Source organism: Takifugu flavidus, chromosome 6 (assembly GCF_003711565.1).
Source record: "Takifugu flavidus isolate HTHZ2018 chromosome 6, ASM371156v2, whole genome shotgun sequence".
Lineage (NCBI taxonomy): Eukaryota > Metazoa > Chordata > Actinopteri > Tetraodontiformes > Tetraodontidae > Takifugu > Takifugu flavidus.
In genome coordinates this window covers 12,241,519-12,258,698 of record NC_079525.1, presented here as the reverse complement: position 1 = coordinate 12,258,698, position 17,180 = coordinate 12,241,519, and the positions used below count along the sequence as shown (strand labels likewise).

Genomic DNA, 17,180 nt, shown 5'->3' with positions numbered 1-17,180 from the left:
TGGAAGGGCTGACATGGCGGCCGGATTAAGATGACAGCGGACAGATCAGTGTGTGTGGGTGTGTGTGTGAGCAGTCAAATGCTTGTTGCAGGTTACACAACAGTGTGAGCGTCGGTTGGAATCGGAGGTGACTGGTGTTTCCTGTCGCCATCTTTGCTGTTGTTTGTGTCCCTCGCGTTGCTCTCCAGCTCCTAAACTCATCCTGTTTGTTAGAGTAAGTGTTCCGCGGCGCCACGCGGACAGACGGAGGGACGGCCAGCGCTGGTTTAGAGCAGCGAGCTGTTGCGAGCTTGTTATCCAAGGATGCCGTCTGCTTTGTTTCAGTCGTGAACAGCTTGACACTTCTGTTGGTGTTTGGTTGTTTGCAGAGTCCCATTTTAGAGCGGGATGAAAAAATACACACTGTAAAATGTTTGTCTGGACCTAGAACTGGTCCGGTTATAGGACAACTGAACAGAAAAGAGAAATGAAAATGGACACAATTAGCATTAATGTCAGTATTATGTATAATTTTAACATTGTTTTATGCTAACATGTAAGATTCTCTGATAAAAAACGAAATCTTTGAGGGCGTCTGGCAGCCTGGAGAGTTTGTTCTCGTTAGACACATGGATGCGTCAGACAGGGTTAAAATACAGTGCATGTTGGACGTGCATGTTTCAGTGTCCCGGCTGCTTTTTACTGGGAACGCTCATGTTATTTTATGCCTGAAACCAAAACCAAACCTCACAAAAAGTCAACCAAAATGTCGACGCTTTTTTCTGTGGAGGCAGAGGAGTGAAAAGGTCACATCCAACACGTTTTCTTCCTCTTCTCAGCAGCGCGTTTTCTTCACGGCGCGGCGTCTCGTTTGCTAAAGTCTGTGTTCTGACACACTAACGCGGGCGGACGTGGCTGTGGTGAACGGAGCCCCTGCAGATATGTCTCTCTGAGCTGGCGTGGCGTACAGTTTCAACCGAGGGAGGGCTATTTTCTGAGTTCAAGTTCAAGTCTGTCAAGATGGCGCATGGATGTGATGTGAATGCCTCCGTAGATGGTGCACGTGTGGAAGGAATCAAGCTGTGCGGCTGCATTGTTCACATTTAATTCCTATTTATTTTATAAAGAAGATGCCGGGTCATAAGGAATTCTGCTTTCAATGTCTCATTTTGCCGTTCGGTTTGTGTAGCGGCTGTTTTTTTTGGGGGGGGGGAGGGTGTCATCATTGCCAGAATGTGAAAATCAGGAGATTTCAGGTAGGAGGGAGACAAAGGAAACAGAGATGTAGGTCAAAAAGGTCAGGACAGCTCAAAAAACCCCAGCTTCGCAGCTCAAATGCGGTGGAATAATGCCGTCATCCCATCGAACCATGTTGAAAGAACTTGTCAGCATTAGCGGGGGCTGTAGCTGTCTCTCTCTCTGGGTGTTTGATGTCCCCTCTATAAATAATCCGCCTTCACCAAATCCAGTTTGCTTTGACATCGCTGAATGAATGGTGGGAAAATGTCACATCGGATGAGAAATAAATATTTCAGAGTGAACCCAGAGCAGCGGCTTTTCTCTCATCAGCACCGGATTCTATTTTATTGTGTTTTGCTGCATGTTATGCCGCTCCCATGTCGCATGTTTGTGCATGTTATTAAATTGCCATCTGCATTATTGGTTATTATGCAGTATTTACTTTATTGCCAGCATCGTATTTTCATCTCATGCTTCATTTTCTGCATTTCCTTATGCTAAAACCCCTGCTGTTGCTATATGTTTCCTTCCATCTGCTCAGGATTCCCTCCGTTCCTTAGCTAATGACCAGTAGCACCATAATAATTAAACTGCATGTAATTTGTAGTAATTGGATGTGGGAGTGCAAATGAGAAGAGGAGACGTGCTGGAGATTGGAAGCAGAACATTAGGCACCAGTCTGCTATTTCGGCCGGCCCGCTGATGGATGAGCGAGAAGTTTTAGCGGGCGAATTTACTACAGACCAGGCGAAGTTTAAAGTATCAGGAGGATTTCAAGATTTGGGTAATGGAGCTAAATGGGCCACGAGGAGGTGGATGGGAAAGCAAAGTGTGAGTAAAGAAGTGTCAATGAAACATCAGCCACCGCGTTGAGCACCTTCTGTTGACAGGAAGACGATTCATGCTCCATTATTTTACCAATAAGGTGCTTTGATACTGACGTTCTGAGCATTTTAATTAACCTTTGTTCTATTGATTATGTGAAACGTCTCGGTTTTTGTCAGTTTAACTAGTCTCTGGTGCCAGAAGAAGACAAAGAAGCAGGATTTCTTATCCAGCAGGGCAGCAGCAGCGTCATCCGACCCACCACAAACGGGTTTCTTTTCATATTTTATGCGAGCTTTCTCTTCCAGCAGCCATTCAGCAGACTGGCCTGTTCTGGAACACAGACTTTAATAGTTTATGCACACAGATGTGTGAATGTTTGTAGTCACGGGCTGTGCGTAAGCTGCACATCGTGGGTACAGGAAGTATTCACGCCCTTTGAAATTTTTATGGCGAAGGCCTCGTGTTAAAATAAAAAATTGATAATTTTTGGATGTGTTCACACTCTTGGTGGGTACAGCCATGTAGGTCATTCAGGTGCCGTCCAGGTTCTTCATCTTCATGGAAGATGGACCCGGATGATGATGCAGAACCATCCCAAAGCCGACAGATGACACCTGAATGTCCAGTCTCTTAAACCAAGATTTTCCTTCACCGGGAAGACGGAGAATATTCACCAACAATGCTTATGATCATGTGATATTTCAATTTAAAGATTCATTTGCATATAAATTCTTGCATTCTGGGTTCCAGCTGTCCTCCTGAGGTCCCGACTGTAGGCTACTGAGGAAAAAATCTTTTTTTTTCTTATTTTGACAATGCTTCTCCATAAGAAATGGGGAAGGGTGCACAAGGGCGTGAGCACACCGGAGGTGCTAATGGCGTGACGTGCTACATATGATCTCATCTCCCCTAATATGCACCACGCTCTGAAGAGATATGAAAAGTCATTTTTGATGCCGAGGCAAGCGACACATAGAGACACTTTTTTGGGATCGCAATATGCTTTTCTGACATTTACGGCGATGATAAAACTGATTTAATGCAAGTCGAAGCTATTTTGCGCTGTCATTTCCATTACTGCAAAGCTGGCAGATGACGGACATGCTAAGGCAATTTTACAGACTCAGCCACAGCCGTCCGTTTGAATTCTGCTCAAACGGCAGGTTTGCATATGGATTTTCCCCGACACCGATAATTGGGTGTGATTTAAGAGTTGCAAACTTCGTTGCTTACCGTCTCTCTCTCCCCTCGCACCCACAGTGCGCGGGAACAAACGACCCCCCTCCCGGTTTTCAGTGGCGCTTTTAGAAACGCTAACGAGGGTTCTGTTCACGCTTCACACATTACAGTCCTCAAGAGAAACATGATGTGCTGTGACACTAAATATTGAGCCCAGGCAGAAGGCTTAAGCAGGACTGTGTGAATGTTCGCCCGAGGCCACCGGCTAAGCCAACATGCCATGAAATGCAACGACTCTGAGCTCACCTTCTGCATTCATCTTCCAGAAGTACAAAAGCAACCGCTACGCAGTGCGACAGTAAAGAGCCTGTTTATGAGCAGGCAGGGGCCTTAGAACAGCTTTTTTCTGATCTCCGGAGATACACATCCTGCCACGGTATTTTAATTAGTGGATTTACTTTGCACGGCTAAGGGCCTCTGGGTGTGTTGGCCTTAAAATGAGGTGCAGTCGGGTCAGCGGCGGCTCGTCGCTGTCTCGGGGAGCCCCAAAGCAATGACACGGTTTGAAAAACCCGGTGTGACGGCGCCGTTTCAGCCGCCCGGCGACGCTCCTGTTGTGATGTGGTGGATTGTGCTGATTGAAGCGGGCCACAAAACATAGCGTGTAGCTCAGTGTTGCATGGTTAAAAGGTAAAATGTCACACACACAGACACACAGATGATATTCTCATTATGACAAAACTCACTCGGGACTCGAGCGCAGAGTTTCAGGAAGTTACAGTCTTTATTGAAACTCAAGACGCCTCCAAGGAGGGATGAAACAAAAAAACGACTGAACTAAAAGAAATCTAGAAAAGGGGCAGAGCCAACAAAAAACTCTCTTACGAGGAACTAGAAAAACCAAGATTTTCGAGGACTAGATCCTCGTGACTATGAAGCACAGGCTGGTGATCAGGACCAAAGACTTGACACAAAGGACAAAGGGGGGGGGGGGGGGGGGGGTAATGGGGAACAGCTGGAAACCATCAGGAATCAGGGAAGACAATCGGACTGGTGACACATGAGGAAGAGCATGTGACCTGAAACGATAGGAGAGTTAGGAACTCACACAGGAACTCACAAAACCAACATGGAGACAGGACAAAAAAGGGCCAACTTAACCCACAGGTGTGACACATTATTATGAATTAGCAGCTAAAATCGAATCATCCTCTTTCACAACCTCTCCTCTATAACCAAACAAATGAATGGTTGAATGAATGGATGAATGATTCTATTGCTGAGGAGTCAGATTTGGGAACAAGAACATTAGAATTGTCACTGACTTCAAATTATGCAAAGACAGACGCTCAGGGACAGAAACGGCTGGTCTGACAGCATCCCAAGATAAGTGCTCCTATTTTATCATGCTCACAATGACCCTGTAATGATAAGTGGCTTTTTAAAACGGCCATTTGAAACATATTCTGTAAATTGGGTCTGCAAGGCCATTAAATAAGAGCGCTTCTCCTGTGCCTCCGACTTCCTCAGTCTTGAAAGCAGTGCCGATCGTCTGCGTCTAGACGTGGGCGTGATTATCTGAGGGTTGGAACACCTTTTATCCAGCCAGACCATGTTCCATGTCCTGCCCCCCCAACTTTCTGACCATCTCATGTTCTAATGCTAACGTCTGCTAACGTCTCCAATCCCGTCCCCAACCTGGGAATGAGACGTCTGATACCAATACGAATGTCGCCTTTGCCTCGACTCGACATTTGCTATGAATAATATATCACATGTGAGATATGTGGCATGCAAAGAGAAAAATTGCTTTTGATACTTGCATTGGGGGGAAAAAAGGTAGTTGTTTGGTGATATTTGCTGATATATTTGTCTTTAATGGAGCCCAAATGACCAATAACTGTAGCATTTAGCGGTGGCTTTGACTATGATGTCACGTCGAGTTAATTAAGTCCACGGCTCGTACTCGGGACATTTGTCCGGGAGAAATCTGCTTTGGATTTCTGTTGCAGTGAAGCGAAAAGGGACAAAATCCCCGGCAGCAGGCCAGGAACGGCCCCCGAGCGTCGTGATTAATGCACGTGCTTTTCCTACACGTTTGTAAAGCGCTTCGCTCTTCGTCAGCTCATTCTTCATCTCCTGTCCCCCCCCCCCCCCCCTTTTCAAGTGCTGGGAGGCGTGGAGTCACGTGGCGTGCTGAAGAAGATCAGTGACATGCTGGAGGTGATCCTGAAGAGGATAGACAACCTGTCAAAACTGGACAACACCACCACCGACGCCCGGCGCCTGGACGAGCTCAGCTCCGCTATCAGCAGGTACGCTGACTTTTCCTCTCCGCGACCTCAACCTCCATCCACACCTTGATGTCCCTCTGCTGCTGACCTGACTTCTGTTGTCTCTTCAGGCATTGCATCATTATTTTTTTTCTTCCTATTTCCACCCCCTGGAGATGCTTCTGCAACGGTCTATTATCTGAAAGTCCCGGGTGACCTTGCGGCGGCTTTTATCAGGCGCTCTTTAGCGCTAAAATCCCCAGTTTGTGTTCTCTACTCGAGGTTGTCGCTTTAATTCCCCGTCATTTTCAAACGCCCTGACCAAACGGGCGCTGACGCGATGCGCCCTGACACAAATCCTCTCACTTCCTCAAACCTTGTTAAATGATCCCGGATAAGCGCGGAGGTTCTGATCAGTGCCGCAGCGCTGAAGCGGGAGGATGCGGCGATTAATGCGGCCTGACGTCGGTGTTAACTGCAATCAATGTCCAGTAATGGGCTGTTCAATGTGGGGGAAAATGTTCTGCTCTCAGGCCGCGATGGGAAGCGATGCCTTCGGCGTCTCATCCCTGTTTTACAGAACTTCAGGAACAGACAGGTATATGTGGGACGATTAGATTTGTCAATATTTGCAGGAAGGAGGTAATGTGGCTGGATATGGATTGGGGGGGGGGGGGTAAGGTCAAATAGTAGCTGAAATCGATGTTTGGTGACTGTCCTGCTGTAATTATGTGCCACTGGATAAATGACAGATTCTGGAGCGTTTTCTAGTCAGTGTGAACATTTACACCACTATAACCTTTGAACCTTTGAAGTGCATTTAAATCAGGTACATTTGTAGTGATAATATAACGTGTGTGTTGTTGCTAAGGGAGGGGGGGCGCTGGTTTATTTAAGGGAACTGCTGTTAAACCCGATCTGGGCATCGGACCAGGGTAGAGACCTCTGTCCAAGTTTAAACCCTGCAGGATTAAGGTTTCTCTCTCTCTCTCTCTCCCTCCCACACACACACACACACACACACACACACACACACACACACACACACACTCTTCCTACTTATTATGTGTATTTACAGAGGAGGGAATGAACGTGTGTTGACGCTCACTTTTCCTGAAAGACAGTACAGTCCACAAACGCAGCGCGGGCGTGCGCACACTGACTGTGCAGGAGTCTCGTCTCCCTCTGAGCTTCATTGCTCCTGACACTCTCCTGCATATCAGCGAATGGGACTTGATGTCTGAGGACGAAGACTGAGAATTCGCCCGTGGGGCAGCCACTCGTTAGAGCAGAAAGGGGAGCCAGAATAGCGGGGGGGGGGGGGGCGGTGTGGCCAACAAAGAGGGAGGAGAAGAAAGAGTGGTGCACTCTCAGTCCTTGTTTCAGAACACACCTTCGCCTAATTAGTCGACTCCGAGATGACAAAAGCAGAATAACACGTTTTCTTGCACATCCGTCTGTAAAGTGTGATAAAGTGTGTGCACGTGCAGTCGCTGATCTGCATTTGGAGATGTTTTTGGCCCAAGATTCTCTTTTGCAGCCCTGAAATCTTCTGAGTTTTTAAAAAAAAAAAAAAAATCATTGGGCTGATTTAAGATCACAGTGGTAAAATACTTCAGGACACACACACACACACACACACACACACATGCAAAACGAAAGGACGTTAAGATAAAAATCCACATGCTGCGCCTGTTTTACATGGTTATGGGATGTTCTAGGGCGCTAAGCTGATTAGGTGTTGCCGAGAAATGAGGAAAACACGGTGATTTATCTTCTGCCAGTTATCTGAATCCCATTTTTAAAAAGGAGAACAAATCAGTGGACCCTCAAATATGCGTATCCCTGTATTCTTTGATCGATCTAAATATTTGATTGTTTCAGTCAAGCTGTTTTGTTGCCTTCCTGACGACGAGCGGCTCGTCATTTTATCAGATTTTGCCGCGTTTGCCTTGGCCCGCTCGCTCCTCCTCCTCATTTCCTTCATCTTTCTCCTGTCATTGTGTGATCGTCTCCCCCATCTCTGCGTTTCATCCCGTTCTCCAAAGCACGCCTTTCAGCGAAAAGCTTCCTGCCTCTTCAAGGTGGGCTTATCTGGTGAGGTCACACGGAGGCTAGCGACCACTGTCGCTCAGTAACAGGAGACACAGGTATAACTCAGGTATAAAAACGGGACGGACCGGTGCCGTGGAGGCTGGAATCATCCTTAATTATGATAGTTCGTCTCATGTTTTGATGCTGTAGCTGTCATTCAAAGGCCTCTTGCTCTCCCACCAAGTCAACCTATAATCAACATTCAAATTTTCCTTCAATATTATTGTTTAGGTGTTATTTCTGCCTCATGCGTTCACTGGAAAGGATGAAAATAAGACACATAGAAGCATAAAAGCAGGACCTATTTTTTCCCGACACTGCGGTTTAAAATGGGCTGATGTTGGAGGCCAAACTACCAGCGCCTCGTGGTCGCTGATTGATGCCACCTCTGATGTTCATGTCACCCTCCCCTGGGGAAATGGCCCAGAGGAAAAATGCCCCTAATTTACCATTTCAAGCACATTCAAGGCTACATATGTGATTACAGTACGAGACCTGGGCCAACGCCAAGAGTTGAATCATGCAGGAAAGGATGAAAATGCTTCGCAGGGCTGTGTGTAGAAGTGGAATTCTCACTAAACTACAGGTTTTGCCTGCAGATTTGTGCCATGTAAAAACTTTAATTTCAACAAAATAAAATATCTGGTTAATGGCAGCCTTTTAGAAAATATTTATTTGCTTCAGGCAAATAACTTGTGTTAATTACAAGCGATAATAAAGTAATCCAACCTTTATTGGCCACCTGAGATCCAGAGAGGATGCACGTTTATGTAGATCTGTAATGATTGCATCATGCCTCCAGCGCGTCCTGGTTCTCCAGCTTCATCTTTAGGGCAACTCTCAGCAGGCGTCCTGACTCGGTGCCTAAACCACCACAGCTGACTCTTTTGAGTGCACATGTCAGATCTCCTCGTGCTCCCACTAAGGCTTCCCTAATTCCACCCTGCGGCTAAAAGCGTTGAAACATTCCCGTTTTTTGGCAGCTCTGTCTAATGTTCGGTATTCTACACAGCTGCATCTGGCTTAAATAAAAGTTCACAGGTCTAAACTGGGCTTAGTAATGGTTACAAATGGTGCTTTTACAAGCTGCGCTGAGATTTGATTTTTAATGTTTAGCCAAGCTGTGCAAATTTGAAGCGCACAGTGACCAATTCCCATCGACATCATCATCCACTCCTCCTCCTCCTCCTCCTCCTCCAAGGAGTTCCATGCTAGATATAAGCCTCTGGAGTTTCAACCATCTGCCGAAGTGAAATCAAGTCACTTAAATGGACTTAATGAGCATTTGTGATACAAACTTTCTGGGCTCAGCACGGCATCCCCCTCCCCCCGACTTTAAAAGTCTCTCACCCCTGGGAAGTGGTTGCATTAACAACACAGGTTTCATTCCATTTCACGCTCCAACCAAGTGTCTAACAATTTACATGTCACACTTCCGCAACTGTTGAGATGCAAAACAGAGAGCAAAGAGAGCCAGATCAGAGGGAAGGGAAGAGAATATCCGAAGAACAGAGAGATCTGCTGGAGAATCGGTGCAGACTAAAGATGGGAATAATAAGCAAACTTCGAAGGATTGCATGACGAAACAGGCTGCAGTAATTTGTTCCTCTGTCGGAGGCGTTTTGTCGCCTGTTTGTTGGAACATTAGTGGTAGTGGCCCATTATCTCATTCATAATTTAGTTTTTCAGGGCTCATTATAGGCTCGTTTTCCACTGAGGGAGTTCCCGGTAAATCCTTGGGGAGGCAGGAACTTTACGGGAGCCATTCCTCTCACTTGGCCCTCTCGATGGTCGTGTCTCCACGGTGACATCACAAGTTTCGATCACCGGATAGTCGTCGTACGATAACACGTGAGGAAGGAGCTAATCATGGGGGGAGTTGAGGCGCGCTTTCTGTCTGCCTGGAGCAGGAACCTTTACTGGGTTCCTGTTAATGGCCCATTGAGGGAGACTCCTGCAGTAGAGACACACACCCACCCTGTAAAATTAGCCTAAAGTTCCTGCAGTGGAAACACGACCTATGGTACCAAAACAAGTTCTCCTTAATGCCGACATTACTTCATCTTCATTTCTCTCCTTGGCCTATATTAACACACGCTGTGAAGTGGTTTGATTCTGGACATCATTACAGAACTGTCTAAACGCTGCTCGGATTTTGTGTTAAAACAGAATTAATGGATTTTAATGGACTAAACAGTGCAAGATCGTGACCTGTGCAATGAATTGAGTTAACGCGCTTCCCAGCTCACATTAGCAGCCGTAAAATCAGAAATCACCATGTGCATTTGCCATCGGCACTAGAAAGACATTCAATAGGCGGCAAAGGGTTTCAGAATAAAGGACTTAATAATGTTTGACCTGTGCTTTGTCAGGCAGGACATGTTTTTTTTGGGACCGGCATGGATTCAAAGACAAACACGGGAAGCTCCAATCTGTGACAGCATTGTGTTAGCACCTCATCCTCTGCTTTGGCTTTATGTCCACTTCATTCGTGTTTCTGGGCGTGTTGTGTGCACAGGTTTCAGCCAGCCGGCCTGGTGGAGAGGATCCAAGCTATCGCCCAGAACGTGTCCAACATGGCCATCAGAGTGGAGCAGATTCTGCAGAACAGCGCGGTGCAAGGGAGAGGTACAGCGGCAAACACCACCTTCACAAGTGTCGTTATCGCTGTATAAAGTCTGATTTTTTAAGGTTATTTTGGGTTTTCACCATTTGTTTTGGGGCCAAACTTTAAGTGTTGAAGGGAGGGGAGAATCTTGGTAAAGTATAAGAATGATTTTTTATTTATTTACTTTTTCCAAAGCAAAGACTTAGTAGAACATTGCCTGATGCAATAGATTTAACATTAAATAATAAAAAAAGACAACTCCAAAAATGGGATCATTACAATCCGAGCGTCTTGGGCTACATTGTTAGCTTTACATCTGGAGCCGTAACGGTAGCGATTTCCTAGCAGCAAGAACATGAATGAGCGCAATTAAGTGTGCATGTGCAGCGCTGTGGCCTCCTCTGAATACCTCATCATTGCTTTATTCAGCCCTCTTTCCTGTTCTCTGCATCTTGTGCATTTTTAATCAAAACCTAAACAATGCTGGTGGCAATACTGCAGGTACACACACACTCACAGACACACACACACACACACACACACACACACACACAGTAATTGCCCAAGTCTACAAGAGAATAAATGAGGATCTCCTTTTGTTTTTCCTCTCCGTATCTGCAGGGACACTTGCTCATGCCAAAATGAAAACACTGCTGCTTTGTCTGATGACAGATAAATTGAAACACCGGCATCAGACTTTATTACCCTACAGCTCAGCGGCAGTTTATTAATCTCATGGCCATACGCACGTGAGAGGGAACAGCAAAAACATGCTTAGACGTCCCCTCAAGCACTAAGGTAAAGGTCTTATAGGGATACAGGCCAAGTTTCTATTCTAGTTAACCATATTTTTAATTATTGCTATGGGCGCCGCCGTTGCCCTCGCAATGCTAAGCTAGATGTCTCCTGAGGCTGAGTGTTTGCTGTCAGTGGAGAAAAAGCCCGGGCGAAGACTGATGTGGAGAATTGTCTCTTTTTTCATTAGGGAAATGGAAACAGACACAACCAAGAGCAAAAGAGAAAAGGCAAATGTGCTGGTCCAAAGCCTTTCCCTCAATCCTGTTGAGTCAGTGGAGCACTTAATGTAGTGAGTGCTGTCAAAGCGAGCAGGTTGTCGGTGAAGCAGAAGGCTGTTCTATGAATAATGGGCACTGCAGTACACTGACACGGATGAGGAGCCGTGGGGTGCAGAGAAAAACACACATTAGTCATTAGTAAACACAAATATATGCGTTCTTTACTTCGCAATTTGAGCTGAGTCATCGTCAGCTCGTCCACGCTGCAGCTATAATATGAAAAACGGGCGTTGCTATGTTAGAGTATGCTCCCAAAGCCTAGAAATGATGTCATTAAACAGATTAAATCTACATTTTAAAGAGAATTTAACCTTTATTGTTTGCTGCTAACATTTTATGACAATGGTTAATGTAGGATTTTTTTTAGAGGGTAATTATTTCTATCAAAACATCCTGTTTTACTTTAAAAAAAAAAAAAAAAAAAAAAACCCTGTTTGTGCAATTTGATATTGTAAAATAGTAACAAGAGTTACTTAAACACATTTTCCCTGTTTTATCAGCATTGAGAGACGGGACATCAAACCAGTGTGAAGTACCGAGAGACCCACGGTATCCAGAATGTCCCGGAAAAGTGGACGTAAGTAAAACAATTGGCTCTCTTTTTAAAAAAGAAATAAAATAATTATTTTAGTTTTTTATAACAATTTTAAATATAATCTCTGAGAATATTCTGCAGAGAAGTGGACTTTCTGCTTAAAAGATCATATTACAACGAACCTCAATGGATGTTACTCATTATCTGTGACTCTGATGTTTAAAAAAACACTGTTATTAAAAAGATTCTGATTTAGTTTCAGTGCTTCAAACGTTTGGCTTCTCTGTTGATCATTCAGTGGATGCGTGCACGCTGGACCTCCGACCCTTGCTATGCCTTCTACGGTGTTGACGGTTCGGACTGCTCCTTCCTCATCTACTTAAGTGAAGTGGAGTGGTTCTGCCCCCCGCTGGCCTGGAGGAATCACAGCAGCCCCCCAACTCAGCATACGCACCAACCCAAAGCCCCGAAGAGACAGGTCAGGGCAGTCACCATATTTTTATATATGCATTCTTTTTCTCTTGTGCCAACAGTAAAATGTCCAGCAGCGAATCAGAAAAAGTCCCCCAGTCTGCAGTGTAAACGGGGTTTAGTCCAGGTTGTTTTTGAGGGGGAAACATTGATTTTTGTCAGAGTAGGAGGAGTGTGGGCTGTTGTGAATATTTCCCTGCAGATGAAAAATGTTCCACTACAGAATTTGCTAAAACACCTTTAAAACGTCTTGATTTTTCCTGTCAAAATGTAACTTTTTCTATGCAATCCCGCCCACTTCTGTCCATATTCTTTTTTTTTTTGCTGTCCTTGCCAGGCCGCCTTCCGCACGGACCTCTCGGTACTTTTGGACCAAGTTGGAGCAGGAAAAGAGTCGCTTAGTTTCATGAAGCGTCGAATCCGTCGCCTCGCTCCACAGTGGACGACAGCCGCTAACCGCCTGGATGCTAAACTGGAGGAACGGTGGAGGGACCAGAAGAAGGTAAGACCAGGGTTTCTGAGGGTAAGACACTGTAGTCACGCTTCTATGACTTACTGATAAAAAGCATTACATCGCAGGGACCCTGTAGAACCTCAGTTTAAAGGGATGGCCATATAATGTTCACAAAGGATTTCAAGTCAAAATCCTCCTGTTTTCTGAATAAAAGACCATTTTCCAATTCATTCACCACAGTGTCCTGCACTGCTCGATGTTGGTTTAATATATTTCATTTTTTTAATGTCCCTCACCCAACAGTCCAAACAGTCCAACCTATAATTTACTTCAAACTCCTGAATCTACATTTGGATGGTGTGGGATGGGGGTGTTTGTAGTCAGGCTTAGTAGGCTTAGTGTGGGTGAATAACAGGATAGAGATAAAGGATGGATGAGGTAGAAGAGCATGAAAGGAGGTAAGAAATACTGATGATGAAGAGATGCCAAGCATGTGTGAGTGCCAGAGGGAGAAGAACGAGATGAGAAGAGGTGGATAAAAAGGGGACGGATGAGCAAAAGGTACAGTGGAATATGGATTATTAAAGAAATAATGGAGGTGCAGCCATAGGATATGAGGAACTACTGAGGCAGCAGTGGCTGTTTCATGAGAAGGGGTTCCAGATATATGATGGTCTGATTTCAAAAATCGAACTTTTCCAAATGTGTTGGCAGCAATTTTTAATCAAACTTTCGAAATTCTGAGAAACTCTGCTGCATGGAACCCTTCGGTTCTGTCTGCCGAGGGCGCTTATTTCTCACATCAGTTATCTGTTTTGAATGGATGATCCTTTATAGCTGAGAAAATGGTGATAAATGAATGCGTTAATGTGAAAAGGCAGATTGAGCACACATTCTCCGCCACGAAAGGCTTCTCTCAGCCCTCATCTCCCTCTAAAATAATTTAACTGGGTGGAAATCGTCCTGTCACAGAGATTGATGTTGTCCTTTGTTTTTGTGCGCCGAGGGTACCTTTTTTTAACCTCTATCACAGCTCCAGAGCTGCTTGAAGAACCAATATCCCCTGAAATGTGCTGCTGCTGCAGTCAGCAGATGTCCCCGTGTTTGTGAAAGATGCGTGCGCGCATGTAAGTGTGCGTTTCGGTCGCTCGAAGAGCCAAATAAACAACCTAAAATGAGTGAATCAAAGCGGAAATCTCCAAATTTGTCGGCCCGTTTGTTTCTTTTCAGCATCCCGCTCTGGTTCTTTTGATTCTCCTCCATTTCCCGACCAAGCTCCCACTTGGATTGTGCAGGGAAAACGGATGTCTCCTCAGAAAATACACCAGAGCAGGGGCAAGTACGTGGAGGGAAGGGTGGATGGAGGGCAACGGAGAGGGGGAGCCTGCCTTGGATACCGCCGAGATCTTTTACACTCACTCGCTTTTCCGCCCCCTTTTCCTGAGAAAAAAAGGCGCTCCGTGTTTCTTTCGAAGCCCACCTCCTTTGCCAATACTTGAAGGCAAAATTCACTCATTGCCTAAAAGAAGCAGTAGAAGAAGACGAGAAATGATTGTGAAATTCCAGGGAGGTGCGACGGCAGCAGGAGTCACTCCCGGAGGTGTGGAAAAGAAAACATCCTTAGTGGAGCATCTGCAATGGCTGCAGTCAAAACTTCCCTTTCACTTTGACAAGCTTGTGTGACTTTAGCGCACGCGCGTGTGCACGTTCTCCCGCGTCTTTGTCAGCAGATGCTTGGCTCCGACTGCTGCTCCTGAGAGTTAATTGACCTCTGACTGACGAAGTTCACACAACGCTGTTGAATAACGACACGGGAGACAAAGTGAGGCGGCGTGGGCGCGTGCGAGCAAGCGCGCGTGATGAAGAAGATTAAATGCGTACGGGAATATGTCAATGAGGAGACTCGAGGGGGAATTAAGGGAGGGGAATATTCCGCCGAGGCATAAAAGCAGGATGATGGGGAAGGTGAAAGTAAGGGCAGAGTCGTCATGGTTGGCAGCAGCCGTCTGTGTAGCCACCTGTGGCCTAGCATCAGACAGCTGTGACCTTCACAGGGGCCCTGGTGCTTCAGTAAACACATACGCGTGACACTGGCAGATGCTGAATCGGGCGTTTGCGTTCGCCGTTGTTACCCTGTTAGTTCTGAGTGAGTAAAGCGGCGCCCTGGCTTGGACACGGGCGTCTCCCATATGCCGGCAGCATCCAAACATTTCAAGTTGCACAAAGTGTCAGCCAGTTGAAGACAATTGCTTTTTGTTGTTTGTTTTTACAGCTTATCTCCGCCCGATAACGGCCAAGAAAGCTCCCGTTCAGAATCGGGATGCTGGCAGGCGCCGGCAGGCGGGCCGCCGCGAGGGCGACCGGGAGCTTCGAAAGCGGGCGCGTTGTTAGCGTGACTCCGTCTGTCTCTTCGGGTTTGGCGGAGCGTTGCGCTCGATTCCCCCCGTGAGATGCTAACAGAGAGTCGCGCCAGATGCCTTTGAGGATCCAGCTCGCGACAAGCAAAGGAGCATCCGCAACGAACACACGCAGAGTTCGCACGAGTCCACTGAGCGCAAGACCGCGGGTGGTTTATTCGGAAAAAAGCGTTTCAGCTTTAGAGTTCCGCTTGTTCGGCTCTCTGCTTCACACGGCCGCTCAACCAGGTTCTTCCATTTTCTTCCGTTTGGCTATCGATTCCCGTTTTGTCACGCAAAAGGTTAATTCCCCACCTTAATCTCGATGTGCAGCACTGAACTTTGCTCTGATTCAGTCACTGTTCGGAGAGAGAAATCATCTTCTCAGCACTGTAGATCAGAGCTGCTACCTTATGTGCTTTTGGAGAGCATCCTAACCTTTCTCCTCATTAATTTGTGTCTGTGTGGATGCCAGTTTAATGGAACCCACTCACAGTTGTTCAGCTCGGCTGCACCGTGTGATATTTTGCCCTTTTTTTCCCTTATTTAACAGTGCTGCTGCCAGTGTGTGAAACTCCATTCCTCCGTCTCTTTATCTACACAGCTGCCAGTTTCTATGATACACGCTCGCGAGGTCCACACCCACCAAAGCCAAGCAAATGGATAAGGTTGGCGCCAAGATTTTTAGTCTCGCCATCTGCCTCCCAGAGTATAATTAAATCTCGCTTATCTTTTCTTACCAAGCGGACATTATGCATAGAGCGTGCTTACTAAATTGGCTTTAAGTGCAGCTCCGAATGATGTTATTAAACATATATGGTGAGAAGTCGCCCGTGCGTGATCACAGAGCTGCATCTGAATAATGACCCACTGAAACAGCAGGAACGGTGCCGGCTCTTGGTCTCGCTGGACCATTTCAAACTGTTTTCTATCACGTTCCAGCTGCCTGCTTACATCAAAACAGCTTTTTTGGTCTCTGAAACTGGATCCAACCCGCCTCAGCCCCCACGTTCGTGTAAATGAGGAAAAGGAGGGGAACCTGGAACTGGAGGCACCTGCACGACCGCTGAAGCAGGTTCCCATTGCTTGTATTAAGTCACGGAGGGAAGCGTCGGACTCCCGCACATTTGCCCTTTCAGGCCAGTTACACTAACTGGAATTTCATGGTGCAGCCAAAGGATTCAGGTCTTTGGCAGCGAATTGGAATGTGAGACTGATTGATGGATCGGTTCAGCTCCTGCTGTGATGCCGACATCCCAAAAAGAAGGAAACATCTCCCGCCCGTGCCCAGATGCTGTGTTGGTAGAGCCGCGGCCCATTGTGGGCATTTGTGGTCCATTTAGAACCAGTGGAGGGTTGTGTTGTCATCTGTTCAGACACGGCACAACCTGCAGCGGGAAGTTCTGACCGTTAATGTTTGATGGTCTGTTCAGAGAGCACCAAGAAAACCATTAATCAACACGACTTGGGGGGGTGGGGGTGGGGGGGGTAGCCACTAGGAGAGGATACATCTCTGCTGGTTGATCCTGTTAATTACAGAATTAGGACAGAGTGTACGTGCCTTTAAATATAGCGTGCGCAGAGGAATAGCAGCAACAAAGTTTCTCCCACTCTCCATCTGGCCTGGAGCTCGTTATGTGTGTAGCATGATGGCGTTCATGCTGTGGCGCTGACCGCTCGGCGGAGCAGCACTTAGACACGGCCGTGGTTAATCCACTCTGAAAGCAAACATGTTGCTCTTGCCAAACTGCCTTGATGAGGAGGCTAGGGTAACGAGGGGCTGATCGAGCAGCACCTGAACTCATTCCACTGAATACGTGATAGCAAAGAAAAGGGACGTTTTTTTTATTTCCTCAATTTAATTTTTATTGTTGATCTGAAAGCGATGTGCTGCACACCCATGCGGTGGCTACACACACACACACACACACACACACACACACCATTTCATTGCTGCATGAGGCGATAATTCTTTGAAGGCGAAGAATTACTTTTCAGTTTGCCTAATTTTCGTACGAAAGCGTCAGAAATTCTAATCATTCTAATCC

General features: G+C 46.3%; 1 protein-coding gene across 4 annotated transcripts in view; it reads left to right on the top strand.

Annotated features, from left to right (window-relative positions):
- The window catches only part of LOC130527608 (alpha-1,6-mannosylglycoprotein 6-beta-N-acetylglucosaminyltransferase B-like), a 46,912-nt gene that overhangs the window by 11,911 nt on the left and 17,821 nt on the right, over positions 1-17,180 (top strand). For all 4 annotated transcript variants that reach the window (XM_057036268.1, XM_057036265.1, XM_057036266.1 and 1 more), the window contains 5 exons: positions 5,393-5,540; positions 10,111-10,220; positions 11,777-11,853; positions 12,110-12,289; positions 12,620-12,784. In XM_057036268.1, coding sequence (XP_056892248.1) covers positions 5,393-5,540; positions 10,111-10,220; positions 11,777-11,853; positions 12,110-12,289; positions 12,620-12,784 — 680 coding nt within the window. The remainder of the gene's footprint in view (positions 1-5,392; positions 5,541-10,110; positions 10,221-11,776; positions 11,854-12,109; positions 12,290-12,619; positions 12,785-17,180) is intronic.